The following is a 16546-nucleotide window of genomic DNA, read 5'->3' as shown; positions in this document are numbered from 1 at the left end:
GGGAGCTGATAGCCCCTAGAGAGAACAGGACATGGGCTTTCACCTGCAAAAGGAACAAGTTCCTTGCCCATCCTGCAGAGGGACAGCTTCCGTCCTGTCCCTGGCCAGGATCCTGACCCTTCTTCCTTTTGGGGTGGTGAGAAATGCTCACGTCAGCTTTGTCCTTCCAGCAGATCTATCCAGCTACACCCCAAAGCACTCTGTGAAGTTCAGCGAGTGGCAGGAGCAGAAGTACGAGGAGATGCCTGCCTCCGAGAGACCCCCCCTGAAGGAAGCTGACTCCCATGGGAACCAAGTCATGGTGAGACCTCAAAGCAGCTTGCGGCTTTGTCCTGTCCCGCTCTTATCCGGCTCTCGGATTAGTCTGGACAGCGGGTGGGACAGGACGTGCCTTCCCCTGAACACCTGCGTGGCACGTCTCCCTGGGCAGGGGAAGCAGAGATCAACACAAGCTTCCACTGCCCCCAGCAGCCCTGCCTCTCCCTGTGTGTGAGGAAGTCTTAAGGCAGTTGGCACGCTTTGTACTGCAGGGCACTTCTGGAGGAGAATTAAATGCGCGCGTTAGCCCCGGGCAAGGTGCCAGTGCAGCCTTCACCACCCAGAGGTGTGGATACTGGCTTGCTCTAGATTTGATGAGGCCTCCATTTCGACTCTGCTTTCTCCACAGCTCACTCCAGCGGAGAAGGGCGGACTCTCCGACTTCAGCAGTGAGCCTGCCCTGTACTTCTGATCGCTTCGTCCTGTAGCCTGCAGCAGCAGCTGCTGGACAGAACCCGTCAGTGCACCTCCTGAGACTCCACGCAAGCACCACAGAAATAACCTTCTGCGTCCCTCCCTCATCACAGTTTTCATAGGATCCTGATGCCAAGGGTGGACTAGATGCCATTGGGTGTCTATGGAGGATATTTGCACTGGATTCTGGGACCTAACTACTACTTTTAGGGCATATGATTTATTCTACCTGTGGCCTTGCATATATTCCTTGTTCAAGATCAGCTGTCGATTAGACAAGCCTCTTAAGAACCCATCTGTAATACAGGATGGATGTAGATTCTCCTAGTGCTTACCCGAGTCCGCTCATCCAAGCACTGTATGGGGTCTGGACAGCTTTTGTAACACTTCCTCGCTGGGGTCCCTAACGAGAGAACAGTTCTGAAGGTTGAGCCCTGGAAATATCTGGGCAGGTAGCTCTTGTGGTTGTGATATGACAGTGGGATGACAGCGGGTGTCAGCTCGGAGAACTGTTGAAGGTTCACGGTTTGTTCCCAACATGTTTCTGGGTCTAGTTTCCCTGAGCTGTCAGGGAATTTATGTGCCAGTTACATTCTTGTGAAGGAAGCTGAATGTGAGGGGTAGGAAGGGGAATAAATGCTTTTAGTTTTAGGTGTCACTTTTGCACTGATCTGTAAAGAAGCGTCCAGGCTAGCTTGGCTTGAGCCTCTTGAAGATTCCCAAACATTGGCCATAGCTTTGATCTCTCCGTAACTGCCTCTGCTGTCCAGTCTCTAATAATTGCTAATTGTGCTTGTTTGCCAGTTCCTCTTGTTTTGTTCCAGAATCTAATGAGGCCAGGTCCAAGATGTATTTGTCTTGGCGGGGAGACTTGCTTCTTGCCATGCTCACTCTGCTTCTCTATGCAAAGCACAGAAGGGCTGTTTCACTCCTTTCTTCTGCAGAACTTGAACAAGGAATATGATTTTTTTCTAGTGTTTTTATAGTTCCATTGTAAATGTTTAATGCAGCCAATATGCAAAGGAATCTGCTAGACTCTTCCATTTAAATTCTTTACTACTGTAAACTCAGGGTCAAAATTGCACTCTGGAAAAGACTGAACACTGCTGCTAATGTGATTTGTACTTCTGAGATTAAAAGAGATGCGGTTGGAATAGATATGGCCTCTTTGGGCTTGATGAAATGAGTGGTACCCCAGCATATGGCTCTATCTAAAGGACCCGGCTGGCATCTTTTACATTTGATGCTTTTATTGGTTTGTCTATTACATATAGACAATGAATGTCTAGTCAAGCTGACACCGATCTAAGAACTGAAAATGTTCTGTGTGCCTTGCACTCGTTTTGGTGTATATTGTAGCAGCAGGAGGAAGTTCTGCTGAAAAATACAGTTGAGGATAAATGTTAGGCCATACCTACTTCTACCTGTTCTCCTCTTCATCTGCCCTGGGTGCCTGTGTATTTCAGGAAAGATAATCCGTAAGAATGAGATACCACTTTGTTAAATGTTGGCTAGAGGTACAAGGAACACTTTTCTTCTCCTTGCACTTCTAAGACTCGTCCTTTCAAAATTATCTAGAAATGGCAGAAATACAGTGGAAAGAGCAGTGAATCCTATGTGCTGAAGTCTTTTCCCAGTAATGAAACACTTAAAAAGCAAGATGCTAAGACTGCTGGTGATTTAAGGGAAAACTAAGCTATCAGATACGTGAACACTGAGCAGTGCCCACAGCCAGTAGCTGCACACAGGGCCAAAGGTGAGCAGGGAGGAAAACATTCTGCACTTTTTTTCTAGTAGAAAAGGTCCCAGTGAGCATCTTTTACTGCAGAAAGCTCAGGCCACGGCCTTATAGCGGCCCCGTCTCTAGAGTTGCAGCCTAACAAAACTGCAAGTGGTGAAGCAAAAGCTGCTTGCAGTTTAAGTTAGGGACAAGCTGTTTGAACTAGTCCTGGCTTCATTCTGCTGTGGATCAAAGTGAACAATATCCTCCAGGTTGCTTCACTGACTTCAGCTGACTGAAATGCTGCTCTGGTACTCTGCGTGCTGATCTCAGTGAATGAGCTCTGTGCCTGCACCTTCTCTAGTTAGGACGGGCTCGGTGGAGGCCCGAGAGCGCAGCGTGCATCTCAAGAGGGGCCCATGGTGTTCTGGTGTACTGCTGACCTCTCTATTCCCTCTCCCAGTTTGCCCGCTCTGCCTTGTGGCTGTGACTCGCACCTCGCTGAGTGCTGCCTTTGCACTTCCCGGCTTTGCGTGCTAATCCCTGTCTGTACCAGACGAATGCTTAGCTTGTTCTTGGCAAAGCAAGCTGAAGGCTGGCTGAGGGCAGGAGCATTAGCTCGTGTGTCACCTCCTCTGATATGCTTTGGTATCACTGTGCCCGAAAGAAAGGGTATTTTTGTAGGATACCTACCCTGATCCCTAGCATGAGGGGATTACATTTAGCAGTCCTCTAACTAATACCAAAGTGCATTTGAAAGGCAAACGTACTCCTGCAAACAAAGACTTTTATTAAATGTGGCATCCTTGTACCAGAACAGCAGCTGTCCCAGACCAACAGGCTTTGCCAGGCTGAAGAACGAGTTTAGGAATGCTTTTGTCCACTTGTTAGTTTTTCTTTTTGTTTTGAAGTGCTTTTCGGCTCACTGGCTTTACTAGCACTCCCAATTTCTCCCTTCAGGACATCTAGCAATGTCTGAGAACTCTCCAGAATCTGGGAAAGAAGGAAATAAAAACAGCTTATTTTTTTACATCAACTAAACAGTTCTCTCTGAATTCACCTGATCTACCTTGGAGCAAGAGGGACTCTCCATCCCTTAGGATGATACACCGCTGAGAATTAGGTATTCTATCTCACTGCAGGAATATCCGTGGAGGAATTTCTCTGGTTTATGCCCATTTTTTGAATGAGAAATAACTTAAGCAATTTATCTGTCTTCGAACACAAGACAGAGAACTTCCTGCTGCAGCAGGCTGTGGACTAAACTTTAGTTTTTAAGAGATGCTGATACTTGGGCTTTTTAAATCAGTATTAGAATTGTACTCAGACACCGTTTCAACTGTCTTCTACTATTAAAACTGCACACTTTAGGTTTCTTGCTTCAAGATGTTACTCAACTCCACAATGACCTTAAGTCAGACTAAATCTTTCTACTTTTATTCATTTTCTTCTGTTTTTAGCTTATGTTTTATATAATTTAGCACTCGCACTTGTGGTGCGTTAGGATACAAGGCTATGCTAGGCTTAGAAAATCTTGTTGCCTGTCCATCTCCCCGTTGTAAAGTTGTAACACGGTGGACAACTGTAACAAAATGTTGTAGCAGGGCTGTAGTCCCAAAGATCATTTTTACACTCCTGTGAACTTGTGGAAATCATTAAGTGGTCAGAGAAGAGATGAAGGCAAGTGCCCCGAAGGCCGACACGCCACTAGAAGTTGGGATCTTGTTGTCTGTGTCCATGGAAGAATGAGGTGGATGGGGACGGAGTCCTGCGACTCATGGGCTGGGGGAAAGGCAAAGAGTATGATTACAGACAAGAGATGGAAATCCACAGGAAAGGAACTTTGTTACTTGTTTCTATTTGCAGGATGTCTGCATTTCCTCTCCTAACCACCTTGGCTTTTTACCTACTGTGACTTTGTCTTCTAATTTCAATAAACATGAATTTGTTTGTAGGATAGGGGGTTGTGACTTGTATCTCAGGGGAGGTTTCTTTTAGAACCTTTGCTGTTGTTTGTGTAGCTTTACAACAAAATTTCTAAGCTGTTACATTTTCTATGTGAGTTCTCCCCTTCACCCTAAACCATCAGGTCGTGAAGCAGGCAGAGAAATCAGCTCCAGCTTCATCTGAAAAACAGCTGCTGCCAGGAAGGCTGGCCAGAAGGTACTGGCCTGAGGAGATAAGAGGATTCAACACTTATAGCAGTTGTTGCATTCAAAAAAAGGGGGGAAAAGGAAAATTTAGGCAACTACCTGGAAAGATTCTTTTACTTTTTTCAAAAGCTGATTGGAGTTTTATTTTAAAAGCGAACTCAGCTGTTATCCTGTCAGCGGAATGAAGCAGTCCCTGCCCAACAGAGGTTACAAATCCAGGAAAGCTGAAGGGACTGAGCCATCCCACAACAGAAATGACAGCGATGGTCAGCCCTTGTGCTGTTCGCTTGCCTCCTGCCCCCTTACTGCTCTGACATTCCTGCTCTTTCAGTGACGATATGGCAGATGCTGCCTAATAGAAAGACGGAAGATGAGTTTACATGAAAGTGAAGCAAAAAGAGCGTAGGCCAGCAAGAGCGGGGCCAACAGTTCTGGCATCGGTTTGTTGTTACCTGCTTGGATTCCTGGTCTTCTGGCCGTGTCTGCTTTCCTCCTTTTCCTTTCCCCTCTCCCCGGATGACAGTGTTGGTGAGGGGGCCTTTTGTCAGGGTTCGGGGGCCCAGGGACCATTTCCCTCTATTTTCACAGCGTTCTGTGGCTTCCCCCGCCCCTGCTCAGCCGGGGGCAGCCCAGCAGAGCCCCCAGACCGCCCCAAATCCCCTTTCCTCCCTCAGGCAGGGTGTCGGGCCCGGTACCTTGCCGTAAGCCGCCTCCGTTTCGGCGATGCTCCTGTCCAGGTCGCTCCGTGCGGCCAGGTGCCCGGCCAGGCTCTCGTTGGTGCGGGCCAGCCGCTGGCTCAGCGCCCCGAGCCGGGCCTGCAGCCGGCCGCGCTCCGCCTCCTCCTCCCGGATCCGCCCGTTCAGCTCCTCCCGCCGGGCTCGCAGCTCCGCCAGCCCTGCCCGGCACGGCCCGGCCCGGCCCGGCCCGTCAGCACCCGGCCCGGCCCGGCCCGGCCCCGCTCACCCGCCCGGCCCCGCTCACCCTCCAGCAGCGCCGCGTTGTAGCCCTGCAGCGCCGCGCCCGGCTCGCCCATCGCGGCTCCCGGCCCGGCCCGGCCCTGCCAACGGCCCCGCCGCGCTCCGCCTCTTCCTGCGGCGCTGCCCGCATGGAGCCGCCGGCGGGCGAGGAGCTCTCGGCGGCCTGGCACCAGCTCAGCACCGCCCTGGTGCCGCCCGCGGCCCTGGGGCTGGTGAGCGGGGGGCGGCCGGGGGCGGCCGGGGGGTGCCGGGGGCTCGGGGCGCCGCGGGGGGGGGCGCCGCAGCCGCCCTCGTCTTGGGGCCGGGGGGAACCGGGGGGGACCCGGGGGAGCCGTGGTGCCTGAGGGGGTCCCGGGGTCCGGCCCCGGCCCCTCTACTTTCGGGTCTGGTTTTCTGTTCGCTCTCTCGACGTGGCCCCAAAGCCCTCCGTGATGAGGTGCCATGGCCCCAACGCCCTCCGTGACGAGCTGTGTGGTGGAAAAGCGGCCAGAAAGACCGCTGCTTCCTCCCTCGGTGCTGCAGCTGTCTGCCTGATTGCTCCCTGCAGAAGACAATTTTGGGGTTTTGTTCCAGGGCCTTGTGTTTTGGGGTGGCACGTGGCACCAGCCTGTGCCTCCTGCAGCAGCCGCCGACGGGGACCGCGGTGGGTGGTGGCGTTTGGGAATTGGGCCTCTGAGGTGGATGGTTGGCTTCCAGCAGTGGAAGAGACCCTGGCCTGGTGCTGTTCAGCAGAGCCTGCGTGCATTTGGTCTCCACTCCTCAGGGCCAAGCGGTCTCTTCTGCCACAGATCTACCTACAGAAGTGTGCTTGACTTGCTGTCCCTTCTGCTTTCCAGGCAGCACCAAGGTCTGATCCTGTGGGGCCGCTGAAGGATGCCGACCTACGGGCTGCCCTGGAGGTGCTGCGCTGTTACGACCTGCACTCGATCGTGGAAGAGTGGTTCATCGAGGTGTTGCAGACGGACCTTCAGGCGAATATAGCTCCTGAGTTCTGGAACTGCATTGGCCAGTATGAAAACACCGCGGAGGAGCCTCAGTGCTCCTCGCTCCTTCTGGACGCGTTTTGTCTTCTCAAGTGCCGCCTGGACCCCTACCTAAACAGCCTGGAGCTCCTGGAGAGATGGACCAAGGCGGGCTTGCTGCTGGGGACAGGCGCTCAGATGCTGCAAGAGAAGGTCTACACCATGTTCAAAGCTATCCTTTTTTTCTCCACCACAAAGTCCTTCCAAGAAATGATCCAGCAGTTCTATAGCCGCACTTTCCGGATATACATGCGGCAGTGGAAGAAAGGAGAAGAAGGAATGAACGAGTGTGAGAGCAGCATGAGTGAGAACGAGCAAGAGAGTGATACGGAGGAGGGCGGAGGGGAGAGCCAGGTGTGCGCAGGCTGCGGCAGTAAGAGGGAGCAGTGCTGGTGTCCCAAAGCCATGGAGCAGTTTCAGCAGCTCAATGACATTCTGTACGTACGTTATGGGCTGGTGGTGTCTCACAGAACGAGCAGATAGTCCAGGGAGGGTGGCAGCAGCAGGTCTTGTTGTGTCTGAAAACTGGAGGAGTTGTGCATGGGGTTACGCAGGCAGTGACATAGTACCGCCTAGGAAACTTCACACAGAGTTTCTGTGGCTGCTGGCTAGCTGGTGGCTGAACTGGAGCAGATTTTTAGACTGAAGCTCTTTTTACTGGCTGTGGGAATATCACCGTCTTTTTTAAGGCCTTCTGTCCCAAAGAAGCAAACTTCTCTAAATGAAAAAGCTTTTGATAGCTAGAAAATAATGCTTCTGAATAAGATGGGATAGCAGTAGTTTCATCTATCATATATGTAGTGCATCTGTGCAGGCTCTCAGAGCATTTAAATTAAGAGCTGTTCGTACATCCATGGACCATGCGGGGAGGTCGGTGCCTTCAGTTAGTTAGATTTTCTTTATTTGCTTGTACTTTCGCTTTTGGTCACTCTGAAACAGGTCTCTGTCTGTGTCTGCAGCCGCCGGTTGAATTTGCTGGAGAGAGTGAGCGCCGATGCTGTCACAACCATCTTGCACAGGATGATCGAGGAGAGGATGGAGCAGAGATGCAGGGGCGAATATGAGCACTCTTTCCTGAATGAGTTCCAGGAGGTGAGGAAGGCGTGGGGGCAGTCAGGGCCCTTGCTCTGGAGATGTGGAGCTGCTCCTGTTACTGGTGTAGCTGCTCAGGTGAAATTCCTGATTCTCCCTGAAAATGTCTGTTCCTGGGCTGTGACTTCCACTATCCCAGGCAGAAGAGGAGTGGTTAAAACTTTCCATTTTGATTTAATGTTACAGGAGAATGTTTGCTCTGACCTATGCATAGCACACCGCTACATTTCACCTGGTGATGTCCCTATTAACGAGGGAATTTCTGTGGTTCTGTTCTACAATCTATGTGAACGTGAAGTGCCACCTAACCTGTAGAAGGCCCTCCCTGTGTATAGGTGGGCCCATAACTTCAATTTGTGCAGCTGTTTTCTCTTCACTTTCTAATTTTTCAGCATCCCTTTAAATCAGGAAGCAAGGATGGGAGATAGTGTTCTGGTATTCATTTCTCCAGTGGGCTGCATACAGAATTAAAATCCTTCCTTGCATCTATCCAGTTCTTTTGCTGCTACCTTAAACCGAGTTTGTGTTATTTGCTCTGTATGACCTTAAAATTCTTCTCAGAGTTATGGCTCTTCTGGGATACGGGCTCTGTTCTGCAGGCTTGCTCTGCACTTTTTGTTCCTTGGTGCATGCCCTTGCGTTTGCCTGCGTTGAAGAACAATGCGTGAGGTCAGGTTGCCATGCGAACCAGGCTGCTCTGCGTGGTTGTCCCAGTTTCCTTGCTGTTTGTCATGCTGGCCTTTTTTGTTGTCTGCAAACAGCGGCAGTGATTTGGAATTTTCTTCCCAGTAGTTGCTGCGCAACACTTTCTTTTTTGGCCCTAGTGTAAAATGCTTTCAGGTGACCTGGAGACTGTTTAAGGACACCAGGGAAAATGCAGCTGCGCTCCACTTGTCACACATTGCAGAAGGTCCCCGTGCTCCCACGTCTTCAGAAAAGGCCAGTGTGTTTGGCTGCAGGACATTAGAAGATGTTAGCATTAGGAAGAGACATTAAAGAAAAAAAGGCACAAACCTGGCTAGCTAAAGGTTAAATAGGAGAAAACTGAGAAAGAGCTTGCTAAATGTACAAGTGCTAAGAGCAAACCTCCTTCTCAGACATGTCAGAGGCAGTCCGGAATGTCAGTTGATAATCCAGCTATAACAGGAACACTCAGAGAAGACAAACGCCCAGGATAAAAAATGGGTTTGTTTGATAATAAGGTTATTCCTTAAAACTGAGTTGCTCTGCATCAGTTACAGTCCTTTCGTTTTGTTCTTTAGCAGAATGCTTTATCAGCTTTTCTACAGTTTTGCCCAGAATTGCTGCCCAGGTGTTCAGTACTTCTCAGGTTTGTACTGCCTTGTAATTATTAGCAGAACTTGTGCATTCCTCACGTCTTCAGTGTTCCCTCAGTCAAACAGATAACTAAAAATTAACATCAGCAAAACAGATCTGGACTTAGCATTTTTGTTTCAGGCTGTCCAAATCTGGTTATCAAAAGATAATATCTAGTAACTATTAATACTCAAATACTACCTCAGATAGTGTTATGCTTTTGTTACCCTAAAGAGAAAATAAAACAATTTGTTTTGAATATTTGGATATTGTAGCTGAGTACATTTGAAATAACGACAAATGCACATTTATCTGTAGAAAACTAAATCTCCAATATACAAAGTTAACCACCTGATGCTCTTTGGCCAGGTTGTAGGATTTAATTATTAAGTGACAAGGTTGGTATTTGTGGTCTTGTCTCAAGTGCCTGAGTTTGGCTGGTATGACTATATCTGCGAGTCTTTGAGGTGGCTTGCTTGTTCTTTATTGATTTCAGGAAGCACAGAAATTCTGGGCCAAAGATGGTGAGATGGGAAATTTACTCAAATTCTCATAAAGAGAATAGTTCTGCAAGTGTGGAATAGAAAAGAACAGAATTTTGCAAGAATTGAATAGTCTGCAAGTTTTTGAATATACCTTGTCCTTTTTTTTTGGAGCCCAGCACCTGTGCACGGTCCTCAGTCACCCCTGATCTTCTCAGAGAAATCTGCAGAGTCTACCTCCTGTAGGTCATGGGGTTCAGCTCTTCTTCCAGCTAGGCTTTCCCCAGCTATAACCCCAGCCAGGGTGTGTTTGGAGAGCAGCTAGAGGTGATGCTGTGCTCACCAGCTCTCTGCTCTCCCTCTTCCGTTGCAGTGGATTGAGAAAGTGATTGGCTGGCTCAGCAGAGTTTTCCTGCAGGATGGTCCCTTGGCTCGCTCCACTCCAGAAGCTAGCAGCACCTTGAAACGCTGGCGGTGCCACGTCCAGAGGTTCTTCTACCGCATCTACGCCAGCATGCGCATTGAAGAGCTCTTCAGCATTATTCGAGGTAGGCGTGACCCATTCAGTGTTCATTGACTCCTGGGCTTGGCTTCATGATAGATCTGTCACCTCCTGATGTGCCATGCCATCTCCTCTTGCCTCCCCATGGAGCGTGGCACAGTTTCTAATCACTGCCTGGTCTGTAGATTTCCCAGAGTCAAAGCCTGCTGTGGAGGACCTCAAGTTCTGCCTGGAAAGGACTAATCAGAGGCAGCAGCTGCTCAGCTCCCTAAAAAGTGCTCTGGAAATGCGACTTCTGCATCCTGGTGGGTTTTACATCCCTGTGTATGTCACAACACTGTAAGAAGCCTGGTCATGAGTGGGGATCTGCTGGGAGCTGTCATCCCATTTTGTGTTTGTTGAGCGAGAGGCAGCCAGGCTCTGCACATCGTGTGCTCCCCGTGTTGGGCACTAGTAGCTGATTACATCCCAGCCCCTTCTTGCCTCATTTTTGGGGTACAGTGAGAAGCCGACCTAGAACTCTACCTTTTATCCAAGCGGTTAAAGGCTTCTCTGTTAACACACAGCCTGGGCTGAGCTGGTTTATTGTAGTCTCTGAGCCTGTGTTTGTGGTTGGGACTGGTTTCTCAGTCATATGGGTCTGATCTATCCCTGTGGACAGGGCAGAAGGGCAGCAAGCCCTTTGCCTTCAGCTCCATAGATCTAACAGAGGGCTTGGAGCAGCCTGTCTTGCATCCAGACTGTTAGTCTGTGCTCTGGGACTCTGAACTGCCCCCCTGCCCCTCTCTTGTAGGTGTCAACACATCAGACATCATCACTTTGTACATCTCAGCCATCAAAGCCTTGCGGGAGCTTGACCCCTCCATGGTTATTCTGGAGGTTGCCTGCGAGCCCATCAGGAAGTACCTCAGGTAAGAGGCTTGCAGGGCAGTCTTGTGCATTCCTCTTCTCTACCCTCCCCTTCATTTGCTGTTTCTCTTGCCTTTCGGCAGGACTCGGGAAGACACAGTGCGGCAGATTGTGGCCGGCCTTACAGGGGATGCCGAGGGCTCTGGTGATCTTGCAAATGAGCTCTCGAAAGCTGATCCTGTGACGCTGGAGAATGGCCAGGAGAGTGATGATGACATCTCAGAACCAGGGGACTGGGTTCCTGACCCGGTTGATGCAGATCCAGGTTAGATGCCAAGGACAGAAGTCGAGGCACCCCACTCTCTTCCCGTGGCTGTCTGTAGTCCTGAGTCACTCGTTAGTCCTCTAGAGCTGACCTGTGCTGGGGCAGGTCTTTGATAATCTCCCACTGTTGTCTGCTGGATTTCCCTAGGGAAATCAAGTTCCAAGCGTCGGTCCTCAGACATCATCAGCCTGCTGGTGAGCATCTATGGCAGCAAGGACCTGTTTATCAACGAATACCGCACGCTTCTGGCAGACCGGCTGCTCCATCAGTTCAACTACAGTGCTGAGAGGTGAGGTCCCAATGCCCAGCCCCAGGGCTTTCCAGGTAAAATCACCTGACAAAACTGTGCTTCAGACTTGGTCCTACAAAATGGCATTTCTGGAGTCAGGATTATCTTTCTGTCTTCCCTGCAGCTTCGGGTTTGCACCTAGAATTTCATGTGCTCACCTATTCACTGGCTGCTTCCTGCTCAGTGTTGCCCTTGGCTTGCACTAATGTAGGAAACTGGAAGCACAGACACCCTCGTAGCTCCATCCCGTATGTTCTGGTAGCTCTGACAACCTGCAGGGGCTGCTTTGGGTCAGCAGAAAGTGTAAAGGTACAAAAAGGGGATGAAGCATCAGGAAACCTCAGCCGCAACCCGGTTTGTCTATTGAATCATCAGCTGCAGTGGTTTTCCTTTCTGTGACGTGCAGCCAGTGCGGGCCATGTCTGCGACGAGCAGTCTCCTGCGCGTAGCTCGCCAAATGCTGGGGCTGTACTGTGGAGTCAGGGAGGCTGGCCTGCTGCTGTGCTTGTCCGAACGAAAGGGGTTGGAGGGTCTTCAAAAAGCTGCTGGCCTACAGAGGAAGTGACTGTTCCTCACTGAGATGCTGGGAGGCATCCTCTGCAGACAAGAAGCCTTACGAGGCTTCCTAGGAAGAGCACCATTATGTCAGGGACTCCTTTTTTTTGGCTGTGTCACAAGGGATAGGGGCCAGGCCAGGCTAGCCTGTCAGAGGAACATGTGTCTGATCCTTTGTTTCTCTTGCCAGGGAAATCCGCAACGTGGAGCTGCTCAAGCTGCGGTTTGGTGAAGCTCAGATGCACTATTGCGAAGTCATGTTAAAGGTAATTTTGTTGTTGTTAATTCAAGTCCTGGGTGTTTGAGCTCACTGGTGAAGGTGAGGGATTTAGTGACCCCAAAAGGGTCTTTTAGGGAAATGGGGTTATGGGAATCCCAGTGAGGGGGCTGAATTGGCAGAATTGCGTTCACTAATGTCTGTTCTTCAAGTCCTGTGGGTAGGATTATTGACTCGGGGGTGGTTGCTCCGGTGCTGTTGTTTCTCTTGCCCTTCTTGCAGTGCAGGGTTCTGGCTGTTGAGGAGCTGGACTATTCCAGCTCCTCCAGGGTTGGGGCTATGGAGTTTCATTCACTGGGGGCACAGTGGGAAGAAGACAAGTCTGGAGGGGCTCCGCTGTAGGGCAGTGTTGAGTTGTCAGTCCTTCCCCAGCCTCCCCACACGTTTCTGAGTATCTAGTAGCCTGGCTTAGTGGCTAGTAGGCACAAATGTTGATGACTTTTCCCATCATCTCCTGGACACAATGTTAGGTGCCCTGTTTAAGCTTCTCCTTTCCTAAGGTTTAGCACTGACTTGGAAGAGAAGGAGCTGCCTTAGCTTCCTTTGCCTTTTCCAGGATATGGCTGACTCGAGACGCATTAATGCCAACATTCGTGATGAGGAAGAGAAGCTCCCAGAGGAGGAGAGGCCGCCGTTCAGCCTCGTTGCTGTTATCCTGTCAAGTGAGTTCTGGCCACCGCTGAAAGAGGAGAAGCTAGAGCTTCCAGAGCAGGTCAAGGAAGCCATGGAAGCCTATTCCAAGAAGTATGAGAAATTAAAGGTGAGCCATCCTTAACCCTCCTTAAAAGAGGTTTATGCTGTTACCTCCACTTTATAGCATGGTTTTGCGCAGCTTTTCCGAAGTTCCCTTTAACATTAAGGTGTAGCTGCTACAACACCTGCACTGTTATGGTGGAATCCCAAAGCTCTTCAGCTTTGAAACTGGATTAGAAGCTGCAGTAGCTTAGCTATTTCGAAAAGAATGGTTTCTCTCTTTATGGGGTGCCTGACTAGTAGCCTTTATGGGGTTTTCTAAAAGTTCAGAGAGTTTTCTAAGACAAATCAGTGTTAGTTAAATGGACAGTGAGGTGGAAGGACTTAGGCATCTGAGTCTGGTCTAAGCTTGTTGGCATAACTGCTATAGTAACAAGAGTGACATCCTGTCCATGCTGGACCTCTCATCTTCAGTACCCTGTCACTTTTCTGTTTGTCCTCTTGAAAAGAAGCTCTTTTCGCATGGTCTCCTTTCCAGCCTGTTGCAGGAGATTCAGTGTCAGACCAGAGCGAGGTGAACATTGTGTCTTCTCTCTGTGTTTTTTCCTGGGATGTTTCATTCATTTCAGGATGGTCCCTCAGCTCCGTGACAGGTGATTTAGGTGCAAGTGCGTTTGGTCACTTTGCAGCTCAGCACTTGGTCCTGGCAGTTAGCCAACGTGTTGGAAGCAGGAGCATCTGTCTGGAAGTTATGGAGAGATATAGGTCACTTCCAGAGCTGTGGTCTTACCTTTATTCCTTGCTTCTCACCTGGTGGAGCGCAGAGCACGCCTCTGGATCATGGATCACTCAAAGCTGCTTGTCATGCCAGTGTAGAGTCTGTGTGCATGCACAGATGGTTCTTTGCAGCTAACTCAAACACAATTTGGTGTCTCACACTGATGTTTCCATTTGCCTATCCCATTGTTCTCTGACTCCACTTGAGGCTTGGTTTTCCGTATCCTTTCTTGAACTTGTTACATACCAGGTGGTACATGCCATGAGGCTGGGAGGCTCCTAGCTCTAGATCCTGTATTTTCTCTCCTCCTGCTGCTGCAGCTGTGTGCCAGATGTGGATGCCAACTGATGTTTGTGCCTGCAAAAAGTAGTTAGGGGTGGTACAATAGTGGCCTTTTATTTTGTTTCTATTTTTTATTTTTTATTTTTTCGACTCTGGTACTTGAGAGCATCTTCAGCCGTCAAAACAAGCAATGCTCTTTTCACATTGGTATCAGAAGAGATTGCCTCTCTTCTGAGGAAATCCCGCCCCACATGAGTATTTATATTCTGGTCAGAGTTTGTCCTGAGTGGAGCAGTTGGAATTTCAGCATTTCCTCAACTTGTGCTGACCCTACCAGAGGTTTTCAGGCAGGAGAGGGGCTTTGGTCTTGGGCAAGGGTGGGACAACAACTTATGCCAAGGATGTTTCCTTTGAGGGTGTGGGGAATGGATGGATGGTGGGATGGAGACTCCTGGGGAGGGGAGCAGCTTTTGTATTTCTTGGAGGTGAATAGAGATCAGCTCACCATGGCAACAGAGGGGCTGGAGGATCTGCTGCTTCCCCCTTTTCCAGGCCATGAGGACCCTGAACTGGAAGTACCACCTGGGCTTGGTGAACTTGGACGTGGAGCTGGCCGATCGCACCCTCTCCCTGTCAGTGTCTCCTGTGCATGCTGCCATCATCCTGCACTTCCAGACCAAGAGTGAGTGACACAGCAGGCACTCCTCGTATCACCCACGGGTGGGTGGGAAGGCCACGTTGCTCTGGTGGCTGTGGGGCATGAGAGGTCTCGCAGAAGGAGGAAGACCTGCTTTGGGCTTGGATCTACTGTAGCTAGGGCTGGGTTTCCAGCTCTGCTGGGAGACAGCACCCAGAAGCGTCACAGCTCAGCACCCAGTCTGCTTTCAGGCAGTCACTGCACATAGCTGCTTGCTCCTGGCCGTGTCTCACCAGCCTTCCCCATCCTCTGATTAAATCCTGGCATGCTGCAGGGTGGGCAGGTGCCCTGCGCTCCTCTCTGACGGCGGTGGTCTCCGCAGGTACGTGGACGCTGACGGAGCTGAGTGAAGTGCTCAAGGTGCCCGTGACATCGCTGAAGCGTAAGATGACGCTGTGGCTGCAGCAGGGTGTGCTGCGCGAAGAGCCCCCAGGCACCTTCACCGTGATCGAGGAGGAGCAGAAGGACCAGGTGGAGAAGGTTGTTCTGATCGACAGCGACGAGGAGGGGGACTCTGCCATGGCGTCGCAGGCTGACCAGAAGGAGGAAGAGCTGCAGGTACCTGTCCGTGTGTCTTGGGTGCCTGTGCAGACATCCAGTGCTTTTGGCTTTGGGGATCCGATTCGGATGATGGATTTGACTTGCACTTCGGGTTTGCGTTTTCCACTACAGTGACCAAGTCCAGCTTGAGGGGTTTTTGAAGTGATAAATAATTAACATAATTAACAATGACGATGCAGGTATTGTACAGCAGCCTTCACTCCAGAAAAATGCCTGAGCCAGGCAACCATTTGGATGTTTGTAAATGTGTTAATTCGGTTAAAAAAAAAAAAAAGTAGTAGCCTGAGATTTGATTTCATATTTGAAAATTGACATTACTTGGATTTACCCAAGCAGTATTTATTTGCTCTTAGACTGCTAAGAAGGTTTACCCAGCACTATTGGCTGGACCTTTGTCTGTGTGGGGGCCCTGGACACTTCCAGCACTTTTTGTACCTGTGTGTAATGTTGCACGTGTGCTGTGCCACCTTGCAGCATGAAGGTGTCCTACCTGTGTTTATCCACTAAGGGTCATGCATGTGCTGCAGGCCAGATCCTGCCTTCTAGCTGCGCGTCCTGACACCTGGTGCTCTTCTTGGATATTTCCTGTTTAAAGGCCAGGCCTTCATGGCTGAGAGCAGAACTTACTGCCAGCTACAGCCCTGCCGTGCTTCTGGGGTATGGGATACTAAAGCACTCCTTTTCTTCATGGCACCAATGCGATTGTGATTTACTGTTGTTTGCCTGTCCCCTTGTAGCTGTTTTGGACGTACATCCAGGCAATGCTGACCAACCTCGAGAGCCTCTCCTTGGAGAGGATTCACAGCATGCTGAAGATGTTCGTGATGACAGGCCCAGTGGTCACAGAAATTGATACACAAGAGCTGCAGGGGTTCCTCCAGAAAAAGGTGCGGGACCAGCAACTCATCTACTCCGGAGGTGTCTATCGCCTGCCCAAGAACTGCAACTAGACTGCAAGTGTTCCTCCTTTCCTGTGTGTCACTTCTCTGGGCCTGTGCTCAGCTCCTCAGTGCCACCCAGCTCCCTGTGTCCTGCTGGGTAACTTTTCTTGCTGGAGGGGGTGTTGCTGTGCCCCCTTCCCAGAAGGGTGTCCTTCTCCACGTGGAGACAGCTCAGCAGAGGCCTGGGCTGTGCACCCCACAGAACTTCTGGCCTGGAGCCGCTGCTCGCATTACTTTCCGCTCATAAATGAGTGTCTGGGTCTACTTCAGTGGTTAATAAAAACCAGCAATCCTCTTTTTCA

The 16546-nt window shown here is 50.3% G+C and overlaps 3 protein-coding genes across 4 annotated transcripts in view; 2 read left to right on the top strand and 1 right to left on the bottom strand.

Annotated features, from left to right (window-relative positions):
- TPRN (taperin) overlaps window positions 1-4409 on the top strand; it is a 20662-nt gene extending 16253 nt beyond the window's left edge. The window contains exons 3-4 of one of the 2 annotated variants that reach the window (XM_080561498.1): window positions 174-301; window positions 668-4409. In XM_080561498.1, coding sequence (XP_080417624.1) covers window positions 174-301; window positions 668-730 — 191 coding nt within the window. In that variant the 3' untranslated portion in view covers window positions 731-4409. Of the gene's footprint in view, window positions 1-170; window positions 302-667 lie in introns of both variants that reach the window. The other variant, XM_080561497.1, reaches the window with a different exon arrangement.
- On the bottom strand, window positions 2661-5691 carry SSNA1 (SS nuclear autoantigen 1). Its single transcript, XM_080561519.1, has 3 exons — window positions 5587-5691; window positions 5301-5500; window positions 2661-3445 (listed from the first exon to the last, which is right to left on the bottom strand). Exons 1-3 carry the CDS (start codon window positions 5636-5638, stop codon window positions 3317-3319), a joined length of 381 nt encoding a protein of 126 aa, XP_080417645.1. The 5' UTR covers window positions 5639-5691; the 3' UTR covers window positions 2661-3316.
- ANAPC2 (anaphase promoting complex subunit 2) lies at window positions 5662-16546 on the top strand. The gene is made up of 13 exons (XM_080561499.1): window positions 5662-5794; window positions 6419-7041; window positions 7564-7696; window positions 9869-10043; window positions 10183-10302; window positions 10791-10908; window positions 10990-11171; window positions 11319-11460; window positions 12206-12281; window positions 12849-13052; window positions 14598-14727; window positions 15065-15300; window positions 16041-16546. Exons 1-13 carry the CDS (start codon window positions 5711-5713, stop codon window positions 16251-16253), a joined length of 2436 nt encoding a protein of 811 aa, XP_080417625.1. The 5' UTR covers window positions 5662-5710; the 3' UTR covers window positions 16254-16546.

Source organism: Anser brachyrhynchus (genome assembly GCF_964034855.1).
Source record: "Anser brachyrhynchus genome assembly, chromosome: 19".
Lineage (NCBI taxonomy): Eukaryota > Metazoa > Chordata > Aves > Anseriformes > Anatidae > Anser > Anser brachyrhynchus.
This window is presented reverse-complemented; position numbering and strand designations above follow the sequence as displayed.

Bases quoted from the DNA above. Each gene is read 5' to 3' on its own strand.
- ANAPC2 (XM_080561499.1), top strand. From the start codon at position 5,711: ATGGAGCCGCCGGCGGGCGAGGAGCTCTCGGCGGCCTGGCACCAGCTC. The intron at 10,909-10,989 runs GTAAGAGGCTTG...GCCTTTCGGCAG, and splicing joins CCCATCAGGAAGTACCTCAG to GACTCGGGAAGACACAGTGC. The intron at 12,282-12,848 runs GTAATTTTGTTG...TGCCTTTTCCAG, and splicing joins ATTGCGAAGTCATGTTAAAG to GATATGGCTGACTCGAGACG.
- SSNA1 (XM_080561519.1), bottom strand. From the start codon at position 5,638: ATGGGCGAGCCGGGCGCGGCGCTGCAGGGCTACAACGCGGCGCTGCTG. The intron at 5,501-5,586 runs GTGAGCGGGGCC...CGTGCCGGGCAG, and splicing joins CAACGCGGCGCTGCTGGAGG to GGCTGGCGGAGCTGCGAGCC. The intron at 3,446-5,300 runs GTACCGGGCCCG...CTTCTTTCCCAG, and splicing joins CGGAGGCGGCTTACGGCAAG to ATTCTGGAGAGTTCTCAGAC.